Source organism: Macaca fascicularis, chromosome 3, assembly GCF_037993035.2.
Source record: "Macaca fascicularis isolate 582-1 chromosome 3, T2T-MFA8v1.1".
NCBI classification, from domain to species: Eukaryota; Metazoa; Chordata; class Mammalia; order Primates; family Cercopithecidae; genus Macaca; species Macaca fascicularis.
Window position 1 is genome coordinate 185,255,391 of NC_088377.1, and position 24,508 is coordinate 185,279,898.

General features: G+C 50.5%; 1 protein-coding gene and 1 long non-coding RNA gene across 8 annotated transcripts; one reads left to right on the top strand and one right to left on the bottom strand.

Annotated features, from left to right (window-relative positions):
- EPHA1 (EPH receptor A1) lies at positions 1 to 17,415 on the bottom strand. Of its 4 annotated transcripts, none has more exons than XM_015448194.3 (18): positions 17,283 to 17,415; positions 16,156 to 16,223; positions 10,202 to 10,483; positions 8,795 to 8,927; positions 8,126 to 8,281; positions 7,469 to 7,813; positions 7,191 to 7,318; positions 6,791 to 6,941; positions 6,431 to 6,527; positions 6,157 to 6,215; positions 5,236 to 5,361; positions 4,171 to 4,356; positions 3,973 to 4,034; positions 3,662 to 3,868; positions 3,059 to 3,208; positions 2,532 to 2,725; positions 487 to 642; positions 1 to 403 (listed from the first exon to the last, which is right to left on the bottom strand). In XM_015448194.3, the coding sequence occupies exons 1-18, from the start codon at positions 17,362 to 17,364 to the stop codon at positions 325 to 327; spliced, it is 2,661 nt and encodes an 886-aa protein (XP_015303680.2). In that variant the 5' UTR covers positions 17,365 to 17,415; the 3' UTR covers positions 1 to 324. The 4 variants fall into 4 exon arrangements, with proteins under 4 accessions (XP_015303680.2, XP_005551098.2, XP_073892300.1 ...); XM_005551041.4 differs by having other exon boundaries at positions 8,519 to 8,927; XM_074036199.1 differs by lacking the exon at positions 17,283 to 17,415 and adding an exon at positions 16,656 to 16,809.
- LOC107129337 (uncharacterized) lies at positions 14,032 to 24,153 on the top strand. Of its 4 annotated transcripts, none has more exons than XR_012432977.1 (3): positions 14,032 to 14,241; positions 23,298 to 23,419; positions 24,042 to 24,153. It is a non-coding gene; the product is annotated as an uncharacterized lncRNA (long non-coding RNA). The 4 variants fall into 4 exon arrangements; XR_006696699.3 differs by lacking the exons at positions 23,298 to 23,419; positions 24,042 to 24,153 and adding exons at positions 17,741 to 17,777; positions 19,039 to 19,177; XR_012432976.1 differs by lacking the exons at positions 14,032 to 14,241; positions 23,298 to 23,419; positions 24,042 to 24,153 and adding exons at positions 16,359 to 16,447; positions 17,741 to 17,777; positions 19,235 to 19,372.
- Positions 24,154 to 24,508: the final 355 nt, after the last annotated feature.

Below are 24,508 nucleotides of genomic sequence, written 5' to 3' on the forward strand. Positions count from 1 at the left end.
TTTTGTAATGCCTACAGCCCTCGTGGGTGGGATGGAGGCAGAAAATCAGTTCCTGTTTATTTACAAAAATATATGTGTATGTATGTATATATATTAACCCCTCACCTCCCTCCCATGATCATCCTTTTACTTCTACCCCCACCTCCCTTTTAAAACAAAGAGGTTTTCTGGGGTGCAGAGCAGGGTTCTCCTGACAGTGGGCAGGAGCAGCACCGAGAGCCTAGTCTGGCAGGTTGTGGGAAGGGGCGCAGGGAGTGACCATGAGCGACCTTGGCCCCGTCCTCGCTCCTTGCTCCCTGATTGGGTGTGGGGTGAGAGGAGGGCTCAGTCCTTGAATCCCTGAATACTGCAAAGAATGCGCTTCTGGTGCCCGGGCAGTGTGATTCCCATCTGCGTCAGGTCCCTGTGGGCAAGGAAGGGTGGGGGCATGAGTACGGAGGCTCCACCCCGACAGCCCTCCCCTGCCCAGACAGCCCAGCTCCTTACTCAGCGGTCAGCTCCAGCACACACTCCATGGTGTCCAGCCCAGCCGAGTGGAAGTGCAGGATGTAGCGTTTCATGCGTATGGACTCGAGCCACTCAGAGACGCTTCGATACGGGATCCCATCTGAGCCGCTCAGGCTGGGCAGTCGAAGAGTCACCCTGTGGGATATGGGCTCGTCAGTGACACGGTTGGCCTTAGCCTCTGAGCGTCGGCCGCCAGCACTGAAGTTCGGTGTCTGGGCACAGAGATCATCTAGACTGGATCGACCCCACCATTATCTCTGAGCCCATTTCCTGGCCTGTTTCCCGGTGTACTCACAACAGCGGACTGGCTGACAGTCCTGCTCTGTCGACAGACCTATGGAAAGGGACTGCCCTGGAAGCCCCAACAGAAGTGGATCACCAGCCTGTCTCCTGAAGGAGTGGCCGGTTCTGGGCACCTGACTGGGGGCTGGTTAAGACATGGAAGTCTCCTGTCTGAGAGGAAGCTGAAGGTAGAACAGAGGCCCTGGCACCTGGGCGTGGTCCTGCCTTTTTTCGTAGTGGCTGCTTGAGTTCTGGAAGCAGTCCTTCCTCATCACCTTCAACTTCGGCTGTTATTCTTGCACTCTGACACCCACAATACAATGAGTGTTCCTGTACTAAAGCTCACCAGAGCCAAAAACCATTAGCAAAGTAAATCTGCTGGGGGAAAAAATATCCAGCATTCCAGAAAGATTAGCACATGCAGTCTCCAGTGTACGAGGGAGTTGCGCTCCAAAAGATAGTTTCAAAAGTTGGGACTTGGAGCATGTTTTCTCCCAGAAACAAGGTTATATATGGTGGTTGGATACAGAGGTCAGTTGGCCACGCTGGCTACCCAATAAAGCACTTGAAGTACAGCCTTGCCTGTCTCCCTGACCGGAGTGCCCCACCTACCCCTGCCCATCAGTTCGTTCTCTACATTCAGGCCATATTTTTGGTAAAATACAACTCTGACCATGTCCCCTCCAGTGGAGAGTTTTTAAGAATTCGTTCTCTAGGCCAGGCCAGGTGGCTCACACGTGTAATCCCAGCACTTTGGGAGGCCGAGGCGGGTGGATCACGAGGTCAGGAGTTCAAGACCAGCCTGGCCAACATGGTGAAACCGTGTCTCTACTGAAAGTATAAAAATTAGCCGGGCGTGGTGGTATGTGCCAGTAATCCCAGCTACTCAGGAGGCTGAGTCAGGAGAATCACTTGAACACTGGAGGTGGAGGTTGCAGCGAGCTGAGATTGTGCCATGTTACTCCTGCTTGGGTGACAGAGCAAGACCCCCATCTCGGGGGGAAAAAGAAAAAAAGAATTGGTTCTCTGCACTCAGGGTAAAGTCCAAACTTCTCAACAGGGTTGGTCCTCTTTGTGTTGACTCTGGTTGTCTCTCCAGCCTCAGGGATGCTATTCCGAAAGACGATGCTGCAGTCATCCTGCGCTATCTGCAACCTACCAGCCCTCGGCTCCCCACAAACTAGCCATGTGATCCAGGAGCATTCCCAAACCCTGCAAGGCTGCTCCTGCCTACCCTACCCCAGCCTGGCTGCCCAAGCTCCCTGGAGCAGGTACCAGGTCATAAGTGCAGCTGTATCTCCAATGTCCAGCAAACAGCTTACACCAGTCAGTCCTCCAAAACTTCGTGAATGGATGACCCTTTCCTCCACATGCAGAAATATTTCTATGGGGAAGAGGATGCATCCCAAGACTGGGCCACAGTATAACGCAGTGGGATTGGCAAGGATGGCTCCAGGGGTGTCCTAGGTGAAGCAGCCAGAGAAGGGAAAAGATGGGACCCCCAACCTCGAGCCCAGGTGAAGTGAGGGAACTGGGGCCCAGCTGTAACTGATTTTCTGCAAATATGCGTGATCTAAAGCTGACCTCTTGGACTCTTCCCCAAGGGCATGTCTGTGGTCTTGCCTCATACACTGGACTTGGTCCAGAGCTCCCCAGGCCCAGCACTCGGAGGTGGCTGAATGCCCATTTCCACTCTCCTAGCACTGCTTCTGGGTTCCCTAGTCCTTCCCCCACATGGTTACCTGGGGTCAAAGTTGGCAATGGTCCGCAGGGAGTGGGGGTTGGCAAGCACTTGCTCCAGATGTGCCTGAAGCTTCTGGAAGTGTGGCCGGCGGGCACGGTCATATGCCCAGCAGTTCTTCATGAGCTCATACAGAGGCGCAGGGCAGTCCACAGGAGGGGGCAACCGGTACCCATCCTCAATGCTCTTCATAACCTGCACGGCAGGACAGGAGGATGCTCTAGAGTAGCAAGCTAACCTGGAGGCCCATGAGAAACCGAGGGTCACATAAGATAATTGCAGTGGAGATTTTAGGCAGGATGGGAGGAGGTGGGAGGGCCAAGATGGAAGGATCACAGTGGGAGGATCAGGGTGGGAGGAGTAAAGAGAACAGGGCATGAGGTAAAGGACCAGAGGAGCCAGGAGTACAGAAAAACCAAGGGTCATCAATAAATAAAGACATTTGCAGGAAAAGGCCATGGGAGGACCTTGGGAGGGAATAAGAGGTGTGAGTTAGAGATGAGATGAGGAAGAATATTCTGGGCTCACCTCCTGATTGCTCATCTCCCCATAAGGCTTGTCCCCAAAGCTCAGCACCTCCCACATCACAATCCCAAAGCTCCACACATCGCTGGCCGTGGTGAAGATCCTATGGGCAATGGCTTCGGGGGCTGTCCACCGGATAGGGATCTTTCCTCCCTAAGAAGGCACATGGGTCAGGGACGGAAAGTTACGGTGTCCACCTGAGCACGAGTCTTTTGCTTATTTTATTTTATTTTTATTTTTATTTTTGAGACGGAGTCTCCCTCTGTTGCTAGGCTGCTGTGCAGTGGCGTGATCTCGGCTCACTGCAACCTCCATCTCCTGGGTTCAAGTGATTCTCCGGCCTCAGCCTCCCGAATAGCTGGGACTACAGGTGCACGCCACCACACCTGGCTAATTTTTTGTACTTTTAGTAGAGACGGGGTTTCACCATGTTGGCCAGGCTGGTCCCGATCTCCTGACCTCGTGATCCACCCACCTCAGCCTTTCAAAGTGCTGGGATTACAGGTGTGAGGCACTGCACCTGGCTGAGGCTTTATGCACGTGACTGTGTGAATGGCATGTTATGGGGCAATGTGAATGTGCATTGGGTTTGTACTGGGCTCTCACCTGAGTTTCATATGTGCCATCAAAGTCATCCAGGAGGCGAGTCAGGCCAAAGTCAGACACCTTGCAGCACAGGTCTTGATTCACTAAGATGTTCCTGGCAGCCAGGTCCCGGTGGACATAATTGTGATTACTGAGGTAGTTCATGCCAGATGCTATGCCCTGCAGCATGGCCACTAGCTGCCCAGGGACCAGCTGGTCCTCCTGCTCCTGTAGCAGGGTGAGCGGGTGAGTCGGGATGGGCCGGGTCTCCTCCTAGTGCCCAGGGCACCATGGCGCATCCCCCTCCCCAGCTAGTCCTCTGCCCTCCTCACCCTCAGGAAAGCATCCAGGGCTCCATTCTCCATAAATTCTGTGATGATCATGATCGGCTTTCCTGAGACACAGACACACGTATCACACTCAGAAGCAGGCTTCCTGCCCCTGGCCGCACATCCTCCCTCCACTTCCAGTGGTTTCGCCCCTCCTTCCTGCATTTCCCGCCCCCAGCTGAGGGAGAGCGCTCCTCATACTCTTTGTAATGACGCCTTCCAGATGCAGAATGTGCGGGTGGCTAAACTGGCCCATGATAGTTGCCTCTCGAAGGAAGTTCCACCACTGGCCACCTGGGGATGTGTCTTTTAAGGTCTTAATGGCCACAGTCTTGCAGTCTTGGCTGGGGAGCCTCAGGGTCCCTCGATAGACTTCCCCAAACTCTCCTGGGTAGAAAGAACATAGGCTGTGGCCCGATGCACTGCAGGGCTCCTCCAGGGGACAGGCAGCAACTCCTCCAGTCCCCCGGCCCTTTTCTTTTCTGGAGAATCAGAAGCATGGAGTGCCCTTCCCGGGACAGGGCGTGGGCTGTCCTTCCTGGGGAAGGTCAGAGTCTGGAGCTGGAGTGCAATGCTGTGACCTGTTCACCACTGTCTCCCAGTGTTTGCACAGTTCTTGGCTCACAATAGGCGCTTGGTAACCGAAGGGTGAATGAACCCTGTGGAGCGGGACCAGGCCGTGCTCATGAAGAGCAAGCCAGTCTGGGGCTAGTACCCAAGTGGCAGGGACGCTGGCTATGGCCGCCTCTCTTCTGTGAGCTCCTCTGGTCCCAGCTCACCTGGCTCAGCTGCACAATTGGCAAGGACACCGCCAAGCTTTGTTCTCCACTGAGACCCATTTCCTCTGGTGACCCAAGGGATCAGGGCAGCCCAAGGACACTGGGCCTCTGATGGGGTGGAATGCCAGGCTAGGGAGGGAATGGCTCCTACATTTGGGCATTATCAGAGAACATCCGGGCCCTCAGCACAGCAACACTTCTGTGGATGAAAACAATGTGTTCAATGCCCTTTATCAGAAACTCCAAAACCACAGAAGCAAGTGTGTAGGAGACAGGGGTTGCTCCAGGGCACCTGATGAGGGGTTTTTAACAAGAACACAATGGTTCAAAGAGGATACAGAGCGGAGCAGAGAGTGAGTCCATCCGGTAACTCTTGGACCAGAGAAGCCAGCTGGGCTCCCCAGAGAAGCGCTGGAAGGAAGGGGCCTGCTGGTGGCTCTGTGCTGCCCCACAGGGGGGTCCTGCTGCGGTGCACGGCGGGACTCACCTTCTCCTATGACAGTGTCCCCCATCAGCCACGCTGGATCGAGCTCCCGGGTAAAGTCCAAGGCTCCCTGTGCAGGGTCCTCGTATGCCTGGAGGTCCACATAGGGCTTCAGCCACAGCTTGTCCTCTATGGGCAGAACAGGGGGTTGGGGAGTACCAACATCAGGGCTCAGGAGTATGGGGGTCAGAAGGCCCAGCAGCGGACCACACACTTCTCCACACCTCCCTGTTTCCCAAGGTGACTCCTGTTTGGGCTGAGGTGGGAGAAAGTCTCCATTTAGCAACTAAGCCTTTCTTCTCCCTGTCTATGCTCCAAGCTCCGCTGTCTTCACTCCACAAGGTCCAGGGCGGTGGCCAGGATCCAAACCCAAAGAGCATATTTGCTGCCTGAGTTGCCCAATCTTCTCAGCGGCCAGTCCCCACACCACTCTGGTCAGTCGCACCTCGTTCACATTCCCAGACAGAGCCATGCCTGGCTCCCACCCCGGTTGCCCAGATGGACCACTCACTCTCCCCTTTGTGGGTCACCTAATGAGGTGACAAGCAGGCTTATGATGTCCTCATAAGCCTCTGAGGACATCAATCCTCCTCCTGCCTGGCCTCGGCCCACAGGCCTGGCCTCCAGGATGCGGAGGGCTGTCCAGAGCCCAAGGTGACAAGACAGCAGCACCAGCAGCGAACGGACACTAACAGATAATTGCATCAGAGCCACTGGGGGCCATCAGTACAAAGTTAATTAACCAAAGTTAATTAGGTAGCAAAACACAAGAGCTCTGGGGACAACAAACCCCACATGTCCCCCCAGAGTTGGCCTAGCAACTATGTCCCTTGATCCCTTCCCACCTCCCAACACACACACACGGACACACACACACAGGTGTGCACATGCATGTGGGGACATACGCAGGTGCATCTGGCTCACCTCGATCCACATCGGTGGCGCGGTCACGCTGCCTCTGCTGCCTCTGCCGCTGGGCTCTCCTGCAGGGGTTGGGGACCAGCTCCTTCAGGGCCCCAGGACCACCTCAGGGGTCCGAGGGACTCTGGCTGAATCTTCCCCAGAAATGGGGAGGGAGTGCAGGATGGGTGTGAGGACTCACTGAGCTTTGGTACTAGGGGATGGGAGGGTCATTGGGGCTGCAGTCAGGGGCTTCTGACCCAGGGCTGGTGGTTGGGGAGGGGGCAGGAGCTGGCACCTGGACCGGAAAACGAGAATCCCCAGCAGCAAGGCTGCACCAAGCAGCAGCCCAAAGATGACAGCTATGATCTCTCCTCCAGACAGGCCCCTGGACACTGGAGGCACAAAGGGGTGAGGAAGTGTTGGGACTCACAGTCCTTAGAAATGAGGGGGGTTAAAGGACAGGGCCCTGGGTACACCTAGGGGTCAGATCTTTCAGTGTGCATCAGATCGGTGTCTGTCCCCTACTCCCGGAAGAAAGGAATGTGTGTGCATGTGTGTAGAGGAAGAGGAAGGGTCGCTATGTGGAACAGGAGCTGAGTTGCCTCAGTGGGGCAACAAGTGTATGTGTGTTGGGGCAGAACACAAGATACCCCACCTGGTGGGCTGGTCCGAAACTCATGATCAGGGGAGAAAGGGCCAGGACCCAGTGGGGTCAGCATTCGGACTCTGACGATGTATGTGGTGTCGGGCTGCAGCTCTGTCAGCAAGACCCTGGGTTCTAGAACCATTTGGTACCGTTCTTCATCCTGTGGGTTGGAGTTGCATTAAGCGGGCAGTGTTGAACCAGACCCCGGTGGATGTGATGGACAGCATCAGAGCACATAGGGAGGGGCTGGAGAGCAGAATGGTTACAACAGGGTTCTTCACAGCCTTTTGCCCTGAGAAAGCCACACAGTAGACTTCGGGTGGATTCCTCCCACCCCACATCCCAGGCTAGGAATGTTGGGGTGTGCCGGGCACAGATACTGAAGACTGTCTCTCAGTAGCATCCTGACCTGGTTCAGCACGTGCAGCTCATAGCTCAGGTTCCCCCCAGGGCTTCGGGGCCGGGACCCCGCCCAGGTCAGCTCAAGTTGCCTCGGTTCTTTCTTCACCAGTCTCAGAGACAGGCCCGACAGTGGCTCTGGGGGTCCGGAGGGATAAGGTTGGATATGTAAGGAAAAAGGAAACAACCTTAGTAACTTTCCTATGGCTTCTTGCCCACCAATTTGTCCCTGTGGTCTTAAGCCCTTGTTAAGCCAGGTCCCTGTCCCAGCCCCTCTCAGCCTCTCACCTGCATGCCCCATGCTGATGCTGACTGAGGTGCTGGCATGGCCAGAGCTGCCCAGCCCTGACACTCCATTTTGGGCTTCCACGTTAAAGGTGTAGTTGGCGTAAGGTTCAAGGCCACTGACATGCACTGCAGATGTGGTGAGCCCCCGGGCCCCTGGCGAGAAGTGCACGCCTACCCCACAGGGCTGGCAGGGCCCCCCGTCCTGCACTGTGCCCTGACACTGGGAACACCTCACACTGTATCTGACATCCTGGCGTCCCCCCATATCTGCTGGGGGTTCCCAACGCAGGGAGAGCTGAGTCCCTGATGCCGAGGAGCTCAGGTTTTGGGGGGCTGAAGGGGGACCTGTGGGAGAAGAGGAGCCATCAGTAGAAGCCAACCGCGCTGTCACCCGAGCTGCTGTTCCCCGGCCTCCACCACCACCCAATCCTCGATGTCCTCTGAAGTCCTCCTAGGGAGATTTGATTTCTACTGGGTTTGACTACATCTCTGCATTCTTCTAGGGAGAGCAAGGTGCCAGGGCAGGGGCTAAAAGTGCCTGACACCCTGGACCATCTCCAATATCTGACAAACTCTGGAAAAATCCAACCCTGACAAAATCTCAGCAAAGATCCAGCCCCTCCCTCCAGATGGTCACGCCCCACCCCCTGGACTCACGTGTGCATGCCACCTGGGGGCCCTCCCCGGGAGCTCTGTAATGGCCGCTCTCACAGGTACAGATGGTGGCCCCCTCAGACTCAGCCGTGCTGTGCTGGGGGCACGTGAGACAATGGGGTGTGTCCATGTCCATCCGGTAGGAGCCGCTAGGGCAGGCTGGAGAGAGAACGCAGCAGAGCAGTGGTTCTGTAAATGTTTTTACAGGCAGAACCACCACCACCCCTTCCTGCCCCAATCCCTTCTACTGGAAACATCTCTGCATGTGTGTGTCTGCTGCTCTGGGACACTCAGGTTAAAAACCCACTGAGGCAGAGCTCTGGCCGCCTTCTCTGCAGGGGTACTCCTGCAATCCTCCCGAGTGGTTCCTCAGGTTCTCACCACCTCCATTCTTACCAACACATCCCTTGCCACTGCCACCTTCCTCATAGCCAGGCTCACAGTGGCACCGTCCTACAGGCACCAGCCACTCGCCATCAGGGCTGCAGTGCATGCGGGGTGCACCTGAGGGCCTGGGGCTGGGGCTGGCCTGCGCGTGGGGCAAGCAGGTCCCTGCCACTTCCACCAACCCAGCGGGGCCAGGCAGAGTGTCAGGGAACTGGGCCAAGCCATTCAGGGTCTCAGGACAGCGCTGGTAGAAGACCCGGACAGACACCAGGGCCACACAGGCACCTGGGTTGTGGAAAGCGAGGTAGAGGCCACGGCGGGTCAGGTGGCCCAGGGAGCAGCGCTCCACATTCAGCTTCATGGAGCCAGATGCGAGGTCTCGAATGGTAAAGCTCTGGTCTGCGGCCACCGTGGTTACCTGGGTAGAGGGTGGGGAAGAAAGGGGAACAATGGCAAAGTCCTGCTTCTTTCCCACATAACAGAAACAATTGTTTGCTTAATACTTTACACAACCATGAACAATGAGCTTTGTATGTGTGAGGTGCCAGGCTAAGCATTTATGTGCATTATGCTATTTAGCTCATGCAATCCTCTTATGAGGCAGGATGGCTTATCGTCTCTATTTAATAGATGAGGAAACCAAGGCTAATAGAAGTTAAAGACCTTGTATAAGATCACACAGTGACCACATCATGGGGCTAGGACTGGAATCCAGGCACTGGGACTCTACAGTCCATAACATTTCTACTATTCAGAGGCATTCCCTAAACCCAGTGCCAATAACACGATCAGTTATAGAGCATGTCATTATCAATTTCTTACTTAGTAACAAATTTTACAACATTTTCTCTTTGGAAAGAAACAAGAGCACATCGTATCATAAAATGCTCCTTCCTCTTCTGCATCCCAGGATGTTTTTTTGAGTAGGAAAGAAAGAGATGTGTTAGAGAGTACTAGCCTGCAGGGAATTGTCTTGCTACGTGACTCCAGTGATACTAAGGGAGTAGGTTGCTTATGAACATCACGGGTATCGATAGGAAAAGTCTGAATAACTCTGTGCTACACTTCCCCCCTCCACCATGGCATCCTGTGATCTCAGTGGATGCTTATAAAAGCCTATAAAATAGATATAGCTGGCCCTATTATTGTCACTATTTTATGACTAGGCAACAAAAGCTGGAGAGGTTAAATGACATCCCCGAAGTCAGGGCACAGCAGAAAAGGTACTCAAATCCAGCCCTTCTGATTTCCAATGCCACGTTGTTCCTTTTTTTCTTTAGAGACAGGATCTTGCTCTGTTGCCCAGGCTGGAGTGCAGTGGCACAGTCACAGATCACTGCAGCCTCAAACTCCTGGGTTCAAGTGATCCTCCTGCCTCAGTCTCCTGAGTAGCTGGGACTACAGGTATAGACCACCATGCCCAGGTGATTTTTAATTTTTTGCAGAGATGAAGTTTTGCCATGTTGCCCAGGCTGGTCTCAAGCTCCTGGCCTCAAGTGATCTTCCCACATCGGTTTCCCAAAGCACTGGAATTACAGGCACAAGCCACCATGCCCAGGCCTCAAGTGCCAAATACTTTTCATGATTCTACCTCTGTACCCTCTTCCTGTCTCTGCAACCTTCTCTGGCACCCAATAAGGAGCCAGGCAGGGATCTGCACCAGGACCCAGATGGCATGGAGGGAAGCAGCACCTTCTGGAACAAGGGCCGTCGGAGCTGAATGCCCACATCCTGGTCACTCTCCATGTACAGAAGGTTGAAGGTCTCCTTGCAGCCCAGAGGCCCGGCTCCCCCAGGGAAACTCTTGCAGTCCCGCAAGGTGAACTGCAGCTCCACGTGGACCCGGGAAGCCTCCTCCCCGCGGTAGATCCAGTTGGAGCGAAGCCAGTGGTCAGTGTCTCTGCGTCCTTGCACTGGGCAGTCCTGGTACATGTACAGGGGTGTCCCATTCAGTATCTGTTGCCGTTCACTCCACTGCAAGGAGGGAATCAGAGTCAGGGACCAGATCATCTCCTGCTCCCCAAACCCTTGGTTTTTAGAGCTGATGGAGAAGCAGCTGTGTCAGAGCCCCTCAGGTTTATGCTACTTGTCCTGCCTCTCCCCACCCCTCAGTTCTGGGACAGTAGACTGAGTGTTTAGGGTTGGGGATTTATTTGATTATAAGATGGGTAAGACAATAGTCCCTTAACATCCCCAGTTGATCCTGGTCCCTTCAGTTAGTCTGGTCCCTTATTTCATCAGCAGAGCTGTCAGGTACCCCCAAGGCAAAGCCCTTCTGTTTGTTCAAGAGGATATTGATGAATTTTTTTGTTTTTCAGAGACAGGGTCTCGTTCTGTCGGCCACACAGTGGTATAATCAAAGCTCACTATAGCGTCAGACTCCTGGGCTCAGTCTCTCAAGCAGCTGGGACTATAGGTGCCTGCCAACACACTGGGCTACCTTTTTTTTTTTTTTAAGTAGAGATGAGGTCTTACTATGTTGTCCAGGCTGATCTCAAACACCAGGACTCAGATGATCCTCCTGCTTGGCCTCCCAAAGTGTGTAAGCTACCACACACAGGCCAAGATTTATTTTTAATTATTAAAACCCCTTAGATTTGGAGGGTAAGAACAAGCACAGAACTGTATAGGGGATTCTCATCTTCTCCAATATTTCAATTATAGCCATCATCAAAATCAACAATTGACAGATTTGGCTGGACTTCTTGATACTATCTAGTTGACTCCCCTTAACTTTTTGTTTGTTTGTTTGAGGCAAAGGTCTCGCTCTGTCGCCCAGGCTGGAGTGCAGTGGCACAATCTTGGCTCACTGTAACCTCCGCCACTCAGGTTCAAGTGATTCTCCCACCTCAGGTTCCTGAGTAGTTGGGATTACAGGCATGCACCACCACACCCAGCTAATTTTTTGTATTTTTAGTAGAGACAAGGTTTTGCCATGTTGGCCAGGCTGTTAGCTTCTTCTATCTGAAAAGAACTTTTAAACTTAGTAATATTAATGGCTAGCAGTAACATAGTGCTTACTGTGGCCCAGTCACCGGTTTAAACACTTTCCATGAGGAAACTGAGGCACAGGGAGGTTGAGTGACTTGCCAAGGTACTCAGCTAGGAGAGGCAGAGCTGGAAAATGAGCCAGGCATTCTGGGCTCCAGAATTCATGCTCTTAATCATTATACCTCTGTGTGCTTATTGTGAAAAGTCAAAAAGTAAAGACTTACACAGAATAAAGTTTAATTCCCTCACCCTCATCCTTCCACTCTCATTCTCAGAGGAAGCCACTCTCAACAATTTTTAGCAAAACTTTCCAGACCATTTTCAATGCCTCCAGAGAACTGCTTGAATGTTTCTGAGTTTTGCTTTCAACACGGGATCATACAAGTGTTATTTTGTAACCTACTTTCTGTTTTCACAAATAATAAGTATTTGAGGGCCGGGAGTGGTGGCTCACGCCTGTAATCCTAGCACTTTGGGAGGCTGAGGCAGGCAGATTCCCTGAGGTCAGGAGTTCAAGACCAGCCTGGCCAACAGGGTGAAACCCCCCATCTCTACCAAAAATACAAAAAAATTACCCAGGTATGGTGGCACCTGCCTGTAATCCCAGCTACTTGGGAGGCTGAGGCAGGAGAATCGCTTGAACCCAGGAGGTGGAGGTTGCAGTGAGCCAAGATCTTGCCGCTGTACTCCAGCATGGGTGACAAAGCGAGACTACCTCTCAAAAAAGTCTTTGAAAGATAGCCACAAAAGTGTATATAGAACTATCTTACTTTTTTTTTTCTTTAGCAAACCATAAGTAATACTCCATTGTAGAGAAGGCCATAATTTATCTAGTCATTCACCTAGTGTTGGACATTTAGACATCTTCTAGTTTTTTTTTTTCTTTTTAAAGAAATCATGTGCAGATTGATGTAAGATTTCCACGGAACTGCCATATCAAAGGGTAGACATACTACAAGTTTTACAAGATACTGTCAAATTGTCTTCCAAAAAAGGTTTATCAATTTACACTTCCACCAGCAACACAAGAGGGTTCATTTTCTCAAAACTTCATCAACATAGAATATTAATAACCTTTTTGCTTTCTGCCAATCCTAGGGTCAAAACACAGCTTCTTAGCATTTTAATTCACATTTCTTAGAGGACGAAGTTGTATATTTCTCTTTTGTTCATTGGCTATTGGCATGTTTATGCAATTATCTGTCTATAACCTTTGCATGACATTCTATTGTCTTTTGATTATTCATTTGGATGAGTTTTTTTTTAAACATATTATAGACATGAATCATTTCCTTCAAATGCATGTTGCTAATATTTTCTCCCTGTCTGCCATACCAGTTAGCTTTGCTAATGATGTTTTGATGTGGACATACATTCTAAATTTCTTCCATAATCACATCTACAGTATTTCCCTTCATGATTGCTGGGTTGTATATTTTACTTGGGAAGTTTTCCTACCTCAAGATTATAATGATCTATGTTTTCTCCTAAAATTTGTGTAGGTTGGCTTTTAGGTTTAGATTTTAGCTTTCTTAGAATGAATTTTGTGTATAATGGAGAGATATATCTTTATATTTTTATTAAAAAATGATGCATATTTAACTATCAGTTTATTAACTAGTTGTTACTTTCCATATTGATTTGCAATTCCAATGCTATCACATACTAAAATCTCATATATGTCGGCTTGTTTTTGGACTTTCTATTCTATCCCATTAACCTGAGTGACCTTGTGCAAGCCATATGTTGTAGTTATAGCTGATGGTTCTGATATCTGCTTGTTAGACAAGTCTCCCATTTCATTCTTCAAAAACTCTTCTGAACCATTTTTAAGTATTTCCTCTGTCAGATGAATTTTCAAAAGCTCTCAAATTCTATAAAGTATTCTATTGATATTTTTATTGCAACTCCATAATTTAATGCAGAATAGATTGAGGCCCTTAGAAAGTTCACTTTCCCCAGGTTTTTACTCCATTATAATACAGGGGCCCTCATCCCTACCCTCAGCTCTGGGAAAAGGCAAAAAAAATCACTAATCAAAAATTTGAGGTGAGGTGGGGCAGAAACAGAAGCTGCTACGAGGCACATATTTTTGCATTATGTTAGGGTGTTCAAAGATTGGGCAAGGGGTATCTAAAAGGCAAGGAAGCTGGAATGAGAAAGGCACCAAGAGTCTGCTCCTAAGAAAGGCTGTGCTGGGACAGCCCAAGTGGATGCACTGGCGGGGGTCAGGTGGACAGGGTGGCGGGTGGTTAATGTGCAGCTCATTAGCCAGATTGCCGCGGCTGCAGCTGGAGCCAGGAGAAGCAGATGTTCCCAGCTGTGACTTCCCTCTCCCAGTTCCAGCAGTGACAGATGGGCGAGAGCCAGCTGTCCAGGGTCAGCAGTAAGGATCCTTTAGCTTATCACTCAGGCACTGCTGGCTGCCACATGGGTGCATTCTGGACCTGAAGGCCTGCATGCGTGTGTGTGTGTGTGTATGTGTGTGTGTGTGTGTTTTGAAAAGATGGGGAGAAGGAGGGGGACAAGGTAGATAGTGGGAGTGTGTGACTGCTGGCTGTCTCCTTGCCCTCCCAGCATGCAGGACTGTTTTGTCTGAGCTGAGAAAGGGGCCTTGCTGCCATTCCAGTCAAATTAGGGAAGAGTTATTTGGGTGGAGGTGTCAACGGCCCAAGGAAGGCCCATGGGAGCCCGCAGATGGACCTGCAGCTATCACTGTGGGTGATTAGCTGGTTTATGAGGTAAGTCACCTAATAGGGCTGGATCTTCCAAACGGCCCCTCCTGGAGGATCCACTATGGTTTAGTCTATTAGCTCTAATTACAGGCTACTCTGTGGGAGAACAGAGAACAGAGAATGGAGCCAGGACTGTAGGACCCAGAGGGAAAGAAAGCAAGTAACCCTGACCCCAGAAACAGAGGCTGGATTGAAGTCTCAAGTACTGGGGTAAGGAAGGAAACCCTGAGACAAGGGGTTTCAGAGCCAGAGTTGTAGATGCTCCAGTAACTTAGGCAGCCCCCTGTGGTTCTGTGGCCAGCTGTGCTGCCGGCAGAAAGGGTGCTGTGAATTGTAAAATATATATTTGGTCTTTGTTCTCATTTCCTGGCAAACAACCCCTAAAACGCTCAAAATCCCCAAAGCGACAAATGTCTTTTTATATGCTAATGAGCTGACTGACGGGGATGGGAACTAGACTGGGGTCAGGGAGGCCTGGGTGGCAGAAGCAACCTTGTGATTGGAGTTGGGACTTTCAGCCCCACCCCCAACTTGCAGGAAAGGTAGAGGCTGAAGGTTGAGCTGATAACCAATGGCCAATGATCTAATCAATCACACCTATGTAATGAAGCCTCCATAAAAGCCCAGAGGGACAGGGTTTGCAGGGCTTCTGGACAGCCAAACATGATTAGGTCGCTGCAGGGTGGCTCTCCTCCTTCACATATACCTTACCCCATGCAGCTATTCCATCTGGTGTTCACGGTATCATTTGTAATATCCGTTATCATAAGCCAGTAAATATAAGTCAATGTTTCCCTGAGTTCTGAGAGCCATCCTAGCAAACTAATTGAACCCGAGGAGGGTGGTCAGGTAAACCTGATTACATCCGATGGAACAGAAGTATAGGTGACAACCCATTACTTGTGATTGGTGTCTAGAGGGGGGCAGTTTTGTGGGGCTGAGCCCTCAACCTGAGGCTATCTCCAGGTAGATAGAGTAAGAACTGAATAAGATTAGAGGACACTCAGCTACTGTGCAGTGAAGAATCTGCCAGAGAACTCACTGCAGGCAGGAGGAATCCCTCCACGCATTTTGGTGACCACAGGTCACCGAAGTGATCTGTGTTGAGAGTGCAGTAGGAAAAAATTGAGTTTGATTTTTCGTACATCATCAGAGGTGCTCTCTGCATTTGAGTCTGAATATGCTGTCTCGGACTCACCCCACAACCTGTTCACTGAGTCTTAGGAACATTCAAGGAAGGAAGGGAATTGGAACAAGCTCTGACACTTTCAAACAGCTGGAATGCATGGTGTGCATGGAGTCAGCCTGAGGAGGTGTGGAGGATGAGCTAAGGGCTCAGAAACGTTTAGGGGAGCAGCTTTTAACTTTGGAGGAGTCAAAGACCCTTTGAAGAATCTGATGAAAGTTTTGGCTGGCCTCTCTAGGAAAAAAAAAAAAAATGCCCGCTTACGTATACAGAATTTACAGTACACTTTCATGGGGTTTCCCCAGCCCCTGAAACCTATCAATGCAACTTCATTGGGATGAATGGATCTCAGATTGAGGATGCTTTTCTGCCTTTTCTGTCCCTCCCCAAGCAAAGCACTGGTCTCAGTCTTCAGCTGTCCCCAGCATGGTGCATTCTCTCCCTGGGTATGTGAGCTCCTCTCCCCCTCACAAGTATCAACTTGTATTCACAATATTCCAAAGTGTTCACTGGAGGAGCCAGGCCATTCAAGCGTTCATCTTGGGGTGAATTCTGACCCCCCGCCCCACCCCTTGTCCCATTCAGGAGGCTCTGACTCAACCTCCTCTCCCCCTCCCTGAGGAGACACTTCCAGTTTTTCCTGCTCTTTTCTCTGTTCCTCCACCCACCTCTCCACCCCATTTCCCACTGGCCTTCAGGAGTCTTCCAAGATCCTTCCCTCCCCTGACACTTACCCCATCTTTTGGGGGATCCAGCAGCCAGCCCAGCTCTCCCTGTGCCTTGCTTGTGTCCATCAGAGTAACTGAAAGTGGGGAGAAAAGAAGTCTGTCACCTCTGGGGGAGGAGGTGCCCCTGCAGCTCACATTCCTCATTCTGGGGCCCCAGCCCCAGGCTGCAACATCCTGTTCCTAAAAGCTGTGACTTCCTGAGGCTTAGGGGAGAAAAAGGGCTCAGGACTGAGGAGTGAAGAGCTCCAGGGATTTCACTCTTTCTGTGTGTGAAGGAAGGAAGGCAGAGTGGGACAAGGTTTGGAGCGCTGGGTCTTCCACCAAAGTCAATGCAATAAGAGCAGCCCCACAAAACTCTTCGGTTACCCAGGCTGCTGAGGCCTGGGGCACCCATCAGCTGCAGGATTGGAGCGGGTGGAGGGCAGGAGGAGCTCACCTATGCTAGCCAGGAGTGGGCAGGGTGGACCGGGGACCTCGGAAGTGGTTTCGTGGGTAGGGAGGCTCACCTCCAGTGTCCGAAGCCTGCTTTGGCCTGACCTGGCCAGTGATCAGAATCGTGAAGTGGGGATAAGAGGCACAGCTCCCTGCCTGGGAAGTGGTGGGGAGTAGGGCCGGACAGGGTGTTCCAGCTTTCACATGGAATATTCGACTCGGACAACTGGGAACCCCTGTGGCGTCAGTCCTAACCCTTCCCCCGGAGGCGGGTCCCTCTGTCCCTGGCCTAGGTTGGCAGGAGGCGACTTGCCACCTTCAAATTCCAAGGGCTCAGATCTCCGGGGTGGACGCCTGAAGCTGGGACTATCTGGGAATGCAGGCAGCGGTGCGGGTGCAGGTGCTGCTTCCTGGCAAGGGTCAGGAACTCCCTCCTCACTGCCAGGCGCCGATTGCTGGCCTGCGGGAGTTGGGGTGACTGACCCGGGAAAGTAGCCGCTTGGGGTTAAAGACCAAAGATGGGCCTGGCCAGTCGACAGCCCGGCGGTCGGGCACAGCGAGATAGCTGGCGAGGGTCTCGGGGAACAGGGCCTCCTGAGGAATGCCGGCTTCTGCAGGGGGGTGCTGGCCTGGCCCCGGGAGGGGGTGGGAGCGCGGGGGCGGGGGCCCGAGGGCGGGGGCGCGAGGGCGGGGGTTGGTACCTTCCTTGGTGCGCGCCCCCGGGGGCAGCGGGGTGCAGAGCAGCAGCACCAGCCCGAGCCCCAGGGGCCAGCGCCGCTCCATGGCTCCGGGCCGGGACCTGGGACAGCTGCCCGGACGGCAGGGTCTGGTCGCAAGGGACTGGGGGAGCCGGGCGGGCCGGGCGGGGGCGGGGGGCGGGGCCAGTGCCGGGGGCGGAGTCCCGGCCTCACCTGGTTCACCTTCTTAAAGGGACAGCAGGGCAGGAAAGAAACTTGCTAGACTGGTAATCACATTCAAGAACTGGAGGCATCTTGACCCTAATGGGACTGCGGGCGCCGCCTAGTAGGTGGGATTAAGAATTGATGAACCTTTTCCCAATTCTAATCCTAAACTCAACCCAGTCTTGATCCAGCTTTTAACCTAATTCTACCTCTGACTTGAATTACACTCCTATATTCCTCTTTCTCTCTTTCTGCAGACCCCAGAGCTGGGTAATAGGACCGGAGAAGGCAGGGGTAAGAGTCACATCTTCACCCTCCAGCAGGGGAGGCTTAGATGACCACAGTGCAAGGTGGGGTACAGCCCGCAGTGAAGCATCTGGAGGTTAGAAGAGGAAGCAAACCCAGTCGTCGGGGCACGTTAGTTGAGTGTTCAGGGAGAGCTGGTGTGACCTGGGTTTTCAGTGGCAGAGATTGGGAAAGGCACCAGCAAGGGCCTGAAGGCAGGGAGCCTCAAGGTGCGCCCAGGGAGTGGTGAATGGACCAGTTTGACTGCTGGGGCGCAGGATTTGTCTTGGGAATCAGGGCAGAAAGGCAGGTGCGGGCCAGGGCTGGGTAAACAAGAAAAGGAGTTTGAACCTTGCCATGCACTTCCACAGCAGACATGAATATCTGCTTAAGGTTCCAGCCACAGGTGGCAGGGAAGAATATTTTAACCCATCTTAGTGGTGTCAAGCCACTAAGAAGGTGCCCTCTAACCTCCTTGCAGACTTCCTTATATTCTTTTTCTTTTTTGAGATGGAATCTCGCTCTGTGGCCCAGGCTGGAGTGCAGTGGCACGATGTTGGCTCACTGCAACCTCCGCCTCCCGGATTCAAACGATCCTCCTGCCTCAGCCTCCCGAGTAATTGAGATTACAAGCGTCAAGCGTGCACCACCACACCCAGCTAATTTGTCTATTTTTAGTAGAGAAGGGGTTTCACCATGTGGGCCAGGCGGGTCTCGAACTCCTGACCTCAAGTGATCCCTCCTGACCTCAAGTGATCTCCCTGCCTCTGCCTCCCAAAGTGTTGGAATTACAGGCCTGACTTACTGCGCTCTGCTGAGACTTCCTTATATTCTATTTAGTAAATATTTGTTCAGTTTCTACTATGCATGCAGGAAGCTCTAGAAGCATCTAAGAACAGAAGGACAATGTCTGCCCTATATAAGCTATTACTTTGGGGATGCTGGGGGTTGAGACATAAATAATTGCACAGATGATTCAAACGGCGGGCAGGAGTGGACCCCAGGCAAGGTACACACAGGAGCCACAGTGGCTCAAAGGGGAATGATGCATTTACAAAAGAGGCTAAGAGTCCACTCCTGGCCCTCCTTCTTTCACTCCTCCTTGGCTCCATCCCATTTGGGTAAATTGTTCATAGTTTTTCTATCATCTACATTGTTGCACATTTCGGTACTGTGAATGAAGGGAGGTGGTGGATTGTAGGTGCTTTTTCTCATTTCCAAAATTTAATGCGTCTCAGGTGTTTTTTTTTTTTTTTCCTTTCTTATGCAGGTACGCATATGACAAACACAGCCCGTCAGTTCTTGGCTCAGACTATCCTTATTTGCATAAATAAATGTAATTCATGGGCATTGGTTAGGAAATTCATGTTGAACATACAGAAACAAAATGGAAAGTAGAACCCTCTGCCCTCCAACCGTCTAATTTCTGCTCCCCAAGTTAACCACCATCAACTGTTTCTTGTAAGTCCTCCTAGGATTCCTTCCTCACGTGTGTCAGGCCTCTGAGCCCAAGCCAAGCCATCGCATCCCCTGTGACAGGCACGTATACGCCCAGATGGCCTGAAGTAACTGAAGAATCACAAAAGAAGTGAAAATGCCCTGCCCCGCCTTAACTGATGACATTCCACCACAAATGAAGTGAAAATGGTCGGTCCTTGCCTTAAGTGATGACATTACCTTGTGAAATTCCTTTTCTTGGCTCATCCTGGCTCAAAAAGCTCCCCCACTGAGACCTTGTGACCCCCACTCCTGCCCGCCAGAGAACAACCCCCTTTGACTGTAATTTTCCTTTACCTACCGAAATCCTATAAAACGGCCCCACCCTTATCTCCCTTTGCTGACTCTCTTTTCGGACTCAGCCCGCCTGCACCCAGGTGATTAAAAAGCTTTATTGCTCACACAAAGCCTGTTTGGTGGTCTCTTCACACGGACGCCCATGATACTGTGTACACATCATCGTGTATTTTTCCCTCCCTCTCTCCCTCTACTCCCACACTTACATGCTTTTAAAATGTGTATACAGAGGGGCCATCTGATACACATTGCTCTGCACCAGAGGCCTCGCTTCTAATGTTAAGGACTCCAGGAAGGAGGAGGAGGCTCACACTGGCTGGCGGGGGTCAGAGCTTTGTGATTTCAGCAGGGAGGAATGGGCGAAGGGTGCAAAGCCAACAGAAGGGGGGAAATGGAGCAAGCTTTGGACAATTGCTGCTAGGAAATAAGCCAGACTGTGGTGAGGTAATGCGTGTGCTTGCTGCTGCAGTTTGTTAAAGTTACAAGACCCTTGGGACTCCAGGGGGTGGGTGGGTGGGTGGAGTGCGGGAGACTGCTCCGTGCAGTGAGAGGTGGAGTCTAGAGCCCTGGAAAAAAAGTCTTGCTTTTTGTTTTAGGATTGGCTCTTTAATTTCAGACTGGTCTGAAAGTCTCTGCATATGGGGAATGAATGTCCACTTTCTGTTTCCTTTCAGGATTATCTTGATTTGACATTTTCTGGTTGGTTTGTCATGAGAGGAGGCATACCTTCAAGTTTAGTATGTGTTCTTAACTAGCAGTACAACTGTTGTCAAATTATTTACGTTCTCTGGACCACGGTTTCAGTTTCCCTAGACGTGGATGATTTCTGAGGCTATATTCAGGGGTGGTCTCAGAAAATAAAAGTATAGCAGGATTTTGAGTCAGGAGACTTTGGCCAGTTCCCTTAGCCATAATGTGCCTCAGTTTCCTTAGCTATGAAATGAGATTAATCATGTCCAGGCCACAGAGTCGGTGTAATGATCAAAAGAGGAGAAAGTACTTTATTAACTGTAAGGTACTGAGCAAACGTTAATTGGCTAGGAGAATGGTGGAGGCTGGGAATTGCTGGAGTTCTCCTGCAGGCCTCCCAGCTTGCTCCCAGAGCAGAACAACCTCAGTGACTAAGACATCATTATTTTTCTTTTCTTTTCTTTTTTTTTTTTTGAGACGGAGTCTCGCTCTGTCGCCCGGGCTGGAGTGCAGTGGCCAGATCTCGGCTCACTACAAGCTCCGCCTCCCGGGTTTACGCCATTCTCTTGCCTCAGCCTCCTGAGTAGCTGGGACTACAGGCGCCCGCCACCTTGCCCGGCTAGTTTTTTGTATTTTTTAGTAGAGACGGGGTTTCACCGTGTTAGCCAGGATGGTCTCGATCTTCTGACCTCGTGATCCGCCCGTCTCGGCCTCCCAAAGTGCTGGGATGACATCATTATTTTTCCATCCCAAAATCAACTTTATTGAGGGATAACGTGCATAAAATAAATTGCAGCCATTCCAAGTGTATGGTTTAATGGGCTCTCACAAATGTAGATGCGCCACCACCTCAGTCAAGATGCAGAGCACTTTCATCATCTAAAAACATTCCCTGGTGCTCCTGTGAATCAATCCCACCTCCAGCCTTAGGGTTTCTGTCCATTTGGATAAGTTTTGTCCTTTCCAGAATTTTCTGCAGTCTCTGGACTCTGGGTCTTTCTCTTTAGCATGATGCTCCCAAGATCCATCCTTCTAAGATTCATCCTTCTACAATCCATCTTTCTTGTTGCCTCCATCAGCAGTTTCTCTTTTTCAATGCTGGGCAGTATTCCCTATAGAGATGCCCTAAGACATCATTTAACAGTACAAAATCAAACCCCAAAACTCCTGTGCTCTGATCCCCTAGGAACCATAGGCTTCACAGCAGACGGGGCCTCCCAGAGGGACCCCTCTTTCCCCTTCTGACGTCTGTCCCTGTTCTCATTCTGCAGTCAGAAAGGAAAGCCTGCAGAGTCCCTGCAGCCCAGGCTGTGGCTTGTTCTTGTAACCTTGACCTTAACATTACCCTGTTCATATTATTCCCCTTCGACTCCCTACCCAGCTCCTTTCTGACTGAGGATAAGGTGAAATTACACCCAGCCTAGGTCATGGTCTTGTATGTCCACAGGCTCTGGTTAAAATGCAACCAACATCACCAGCAGGGTAACCCAGTATGTTGCTAGCAGCTATTATGAGAGAATTAGTACAAATTAATTTCTTGGACTAGTATTGTCAGAGGCATATGAACCAGAGCAACTCCATCTTGAGGAGGGGCTGGTTGAAATGAGGCTGAGATCTACTGGGCTGCATTCCCAGACAGTTAAGGCATTCTAAGTCACAGGATGAGATAGGAGGTCGGCACAAGGCACAGGTCATAAAAACCTTGCTGATAAAACAGGTTGCGGTAAAGAAATTGGCCAAAACCCACCAAAACCAAGATGGCCACAAGAGGGTCCTAGGGTCGTCTTCACTGCTACACTCCCCCCAGCACCAATGACAGTTTACAAATGCCATGGCAACTTGAGGATGTTACCCTATATGGCCTAAAAAGGAGAGACATGAATAACCCACCCCTTGTTTAGCATATAATCAATAAATAATCATAAAAATGGGCAAACAGCAGCCCTCGGGGCTGCTTTGTCTATGGAGTAGCCATTCTTTATTCCTTTACTTTCTTAATAAGCTTGCTTTTACTTTACTTTATGGACTTGCCCTGAATTCTTTCTTGTGTGAGATCCAATAACCCTCTCTTGGGATCTGGATCCAGACCCCTTTCCTATAACAGTATAAGGTCCCCTAGCAAGGGCCTGCATGGATGGCACCCAACTGACTTTGGTTGACTGTGTTGGGCCAGCCCAAACTTGCAGGCAGCAAAATCCAGGAGACCTTGTGGGCTGTGGGAGGGAGGAAATGGCACTCGCCAGTACAGCCTTCTGGTGAATTCTGCACATCTTTAATCATAAGCCTAGTTAGGTCCTTCCCTTTCCTTCTTGTCTGTGCTCTTACCTATCTGTTCTCTGATCCCGTTTACCACCAGGCAACAGGGGTGGGGATAATAACAGTTACCACTTATTACAGCACCTACGTAGGCTGCTGCATTTCACATACATGACTTTCATTGACTTCTCACACCAACCCTTGGAGGAAGGTATCATTAGTCTCATTTTATAGGTGGAAAAATCTGAGACACAGGGAATTAAAGTAGTTCAAAGACACTCAACTGCAGAACCAGGATTTAAACCTAGCTCTGTCTGACTCCCAGTCCTGTGTCCTAACCTCTATTTGGAGTTTCAAGAAGCAGAGATGTTTGCTAACACCTCACTTTTGTTTTACTACCCCGCTCCCCACCTGACTTAAAACACTATGGAGTAGATTTGCCTATTTTTAAACTTTATAAAATGGAATCATCTGATATGCATTCTTTGGTGTCCGAGTTCTTTACCATTACATTTGGAGGATGTATTCCTTGGTTGTGTGTGGATTCATTCTCATTGCTGTATGGTATCCCACTGTATAAAGAACACCTTATTTTTAAAAACCTCTTGACCTGTGGTTAAACGGGTTCAGGTTCTACCCTTGAATTGCTACATTGGACGACTTCCATGGTTTGTACAGCTTGTCTGTGTGTCTCTGAGAGGCTTAATCTTTCCAAACAAAACGTACTTCCTTTTTTAAAGTAGACTTTTCCTAATCCAAATGACTCTCTCTCTCTTTTTTCTTTTTGAGATGGAGTCTCACTCTGTTGCCCAGGCTGAAGTGCAGTGGCATGATCTTGGCTCACTGCAACCTCTGCTTCCCAGGTTCAAGTGATTCTCCGGCTTCAGCCTCCTGAGTAGCTGGGATTGCAGGTACCTGCGACCATGCCCAGCTAATTTTTGCATTTTTAGTAGAGACGGGGTTTCACCATGTTGGCCAGTCTGGTCTCAAACTCCTGATCTCAAGTAATCCCCCCGCCTTGGCCTCCCTAAGTGCTGAAATTACAGGAGTGAACCATGACACCCAGCCTCCTAACGACTCTTTAATTGATTAAAAGTATGCAGAGGCGGTCTGTGAGCAGTGCCACAGGTCCCAATTATACACCCTCCCCCTGAAACCCTGCATGTCCTTCTTTCTTCCAGTCAGTTTGCTAAGAGGAAGACACCTGATATTGTTTAGGAAGCTGTCTTCTTGCTAGAAATACAACTGTTTTGAGATAGAGGTGGTTGGAAGTTTTCTCTGAAGTGTCAAAAGCAAAGCTATCTTTTAGAAGATTTTAATGTTGTCACTTCACAGACAAGTGATCTTGGGCAAATCACCTAGCTGTTTTGAGCCTTTGCTTCTTCATCTGCAAAATGGGGGAAATGATGATAATGTTGTTGGTCATAGTATATGAGGAAAGTACAAATATGAGAAAGTGTACAAGCAAAAGCTTCTGGTGGCACCATGCCATTTAAGGATACATGTTTTTTATTTTTGTGTCCTCCTGTACAGGTTTAATTGCAAGATGGGTTAGAAGGAATTAAGGATAGTCTGCTGAAAGTAGCACCAGCCCCTGGATTAAAAGGGATGTTTGGATGAAGCTTCGATCTCAAGAAGAGGCAAGAGAAAACTAAAGAAAAAGCTAAGAGAGCCGGATGTGGTAGCGGGCACCTATAATCCCAGCTACTAAGGAGGCTGAGGCAGGATAATTGCTTGAACCTGGAAGGCGGAGGTTGCAGTGAGCTGAGATCGTGCCACTGCACTCCAGCCTGGGCAACAAGAGCAAAACTCCTTCTCGAAAAAAAAAAAAAGAAAAAGAAAGAAAAAATTGCTAAGAGGGATCATTTCCCACCTATTTACATTATGATGCAATATGAAAATAAATACCACTCTAACACTTTCAGCGCAATTCTCCCTGCGCTGATTTTCTTTTTTTAATCCAGTATCTACCTCTGCAATAGTAACATCCTCTAAATCAT

Excerpts from the sequence above, each read along its gene's own strand:
- EPHA1 (XM_005551041.4), bottom strand. The coding sequence starts at position 17,364 with ATGGAGCGGCGCTGGCCCCTGGGGCTCGGGCTGGTGCTGCTGCTCTGC. Across the intron at positions 4,357-5,235 it reads GGACACTGTCATAGGAGAAG|GAGAGTTTGGGGAAGTCTAT; the intron begins GTGAGTCCCGCC and ends CTTTCTACCCAG. Across the intron at positions 404-486 it reads GTGCTGGAGCTGACCGCTGA|GGACCTGACGCAGATGGGAA; the intron begins GTAAGGAGCTGG and ends CCTTGCCCACAG.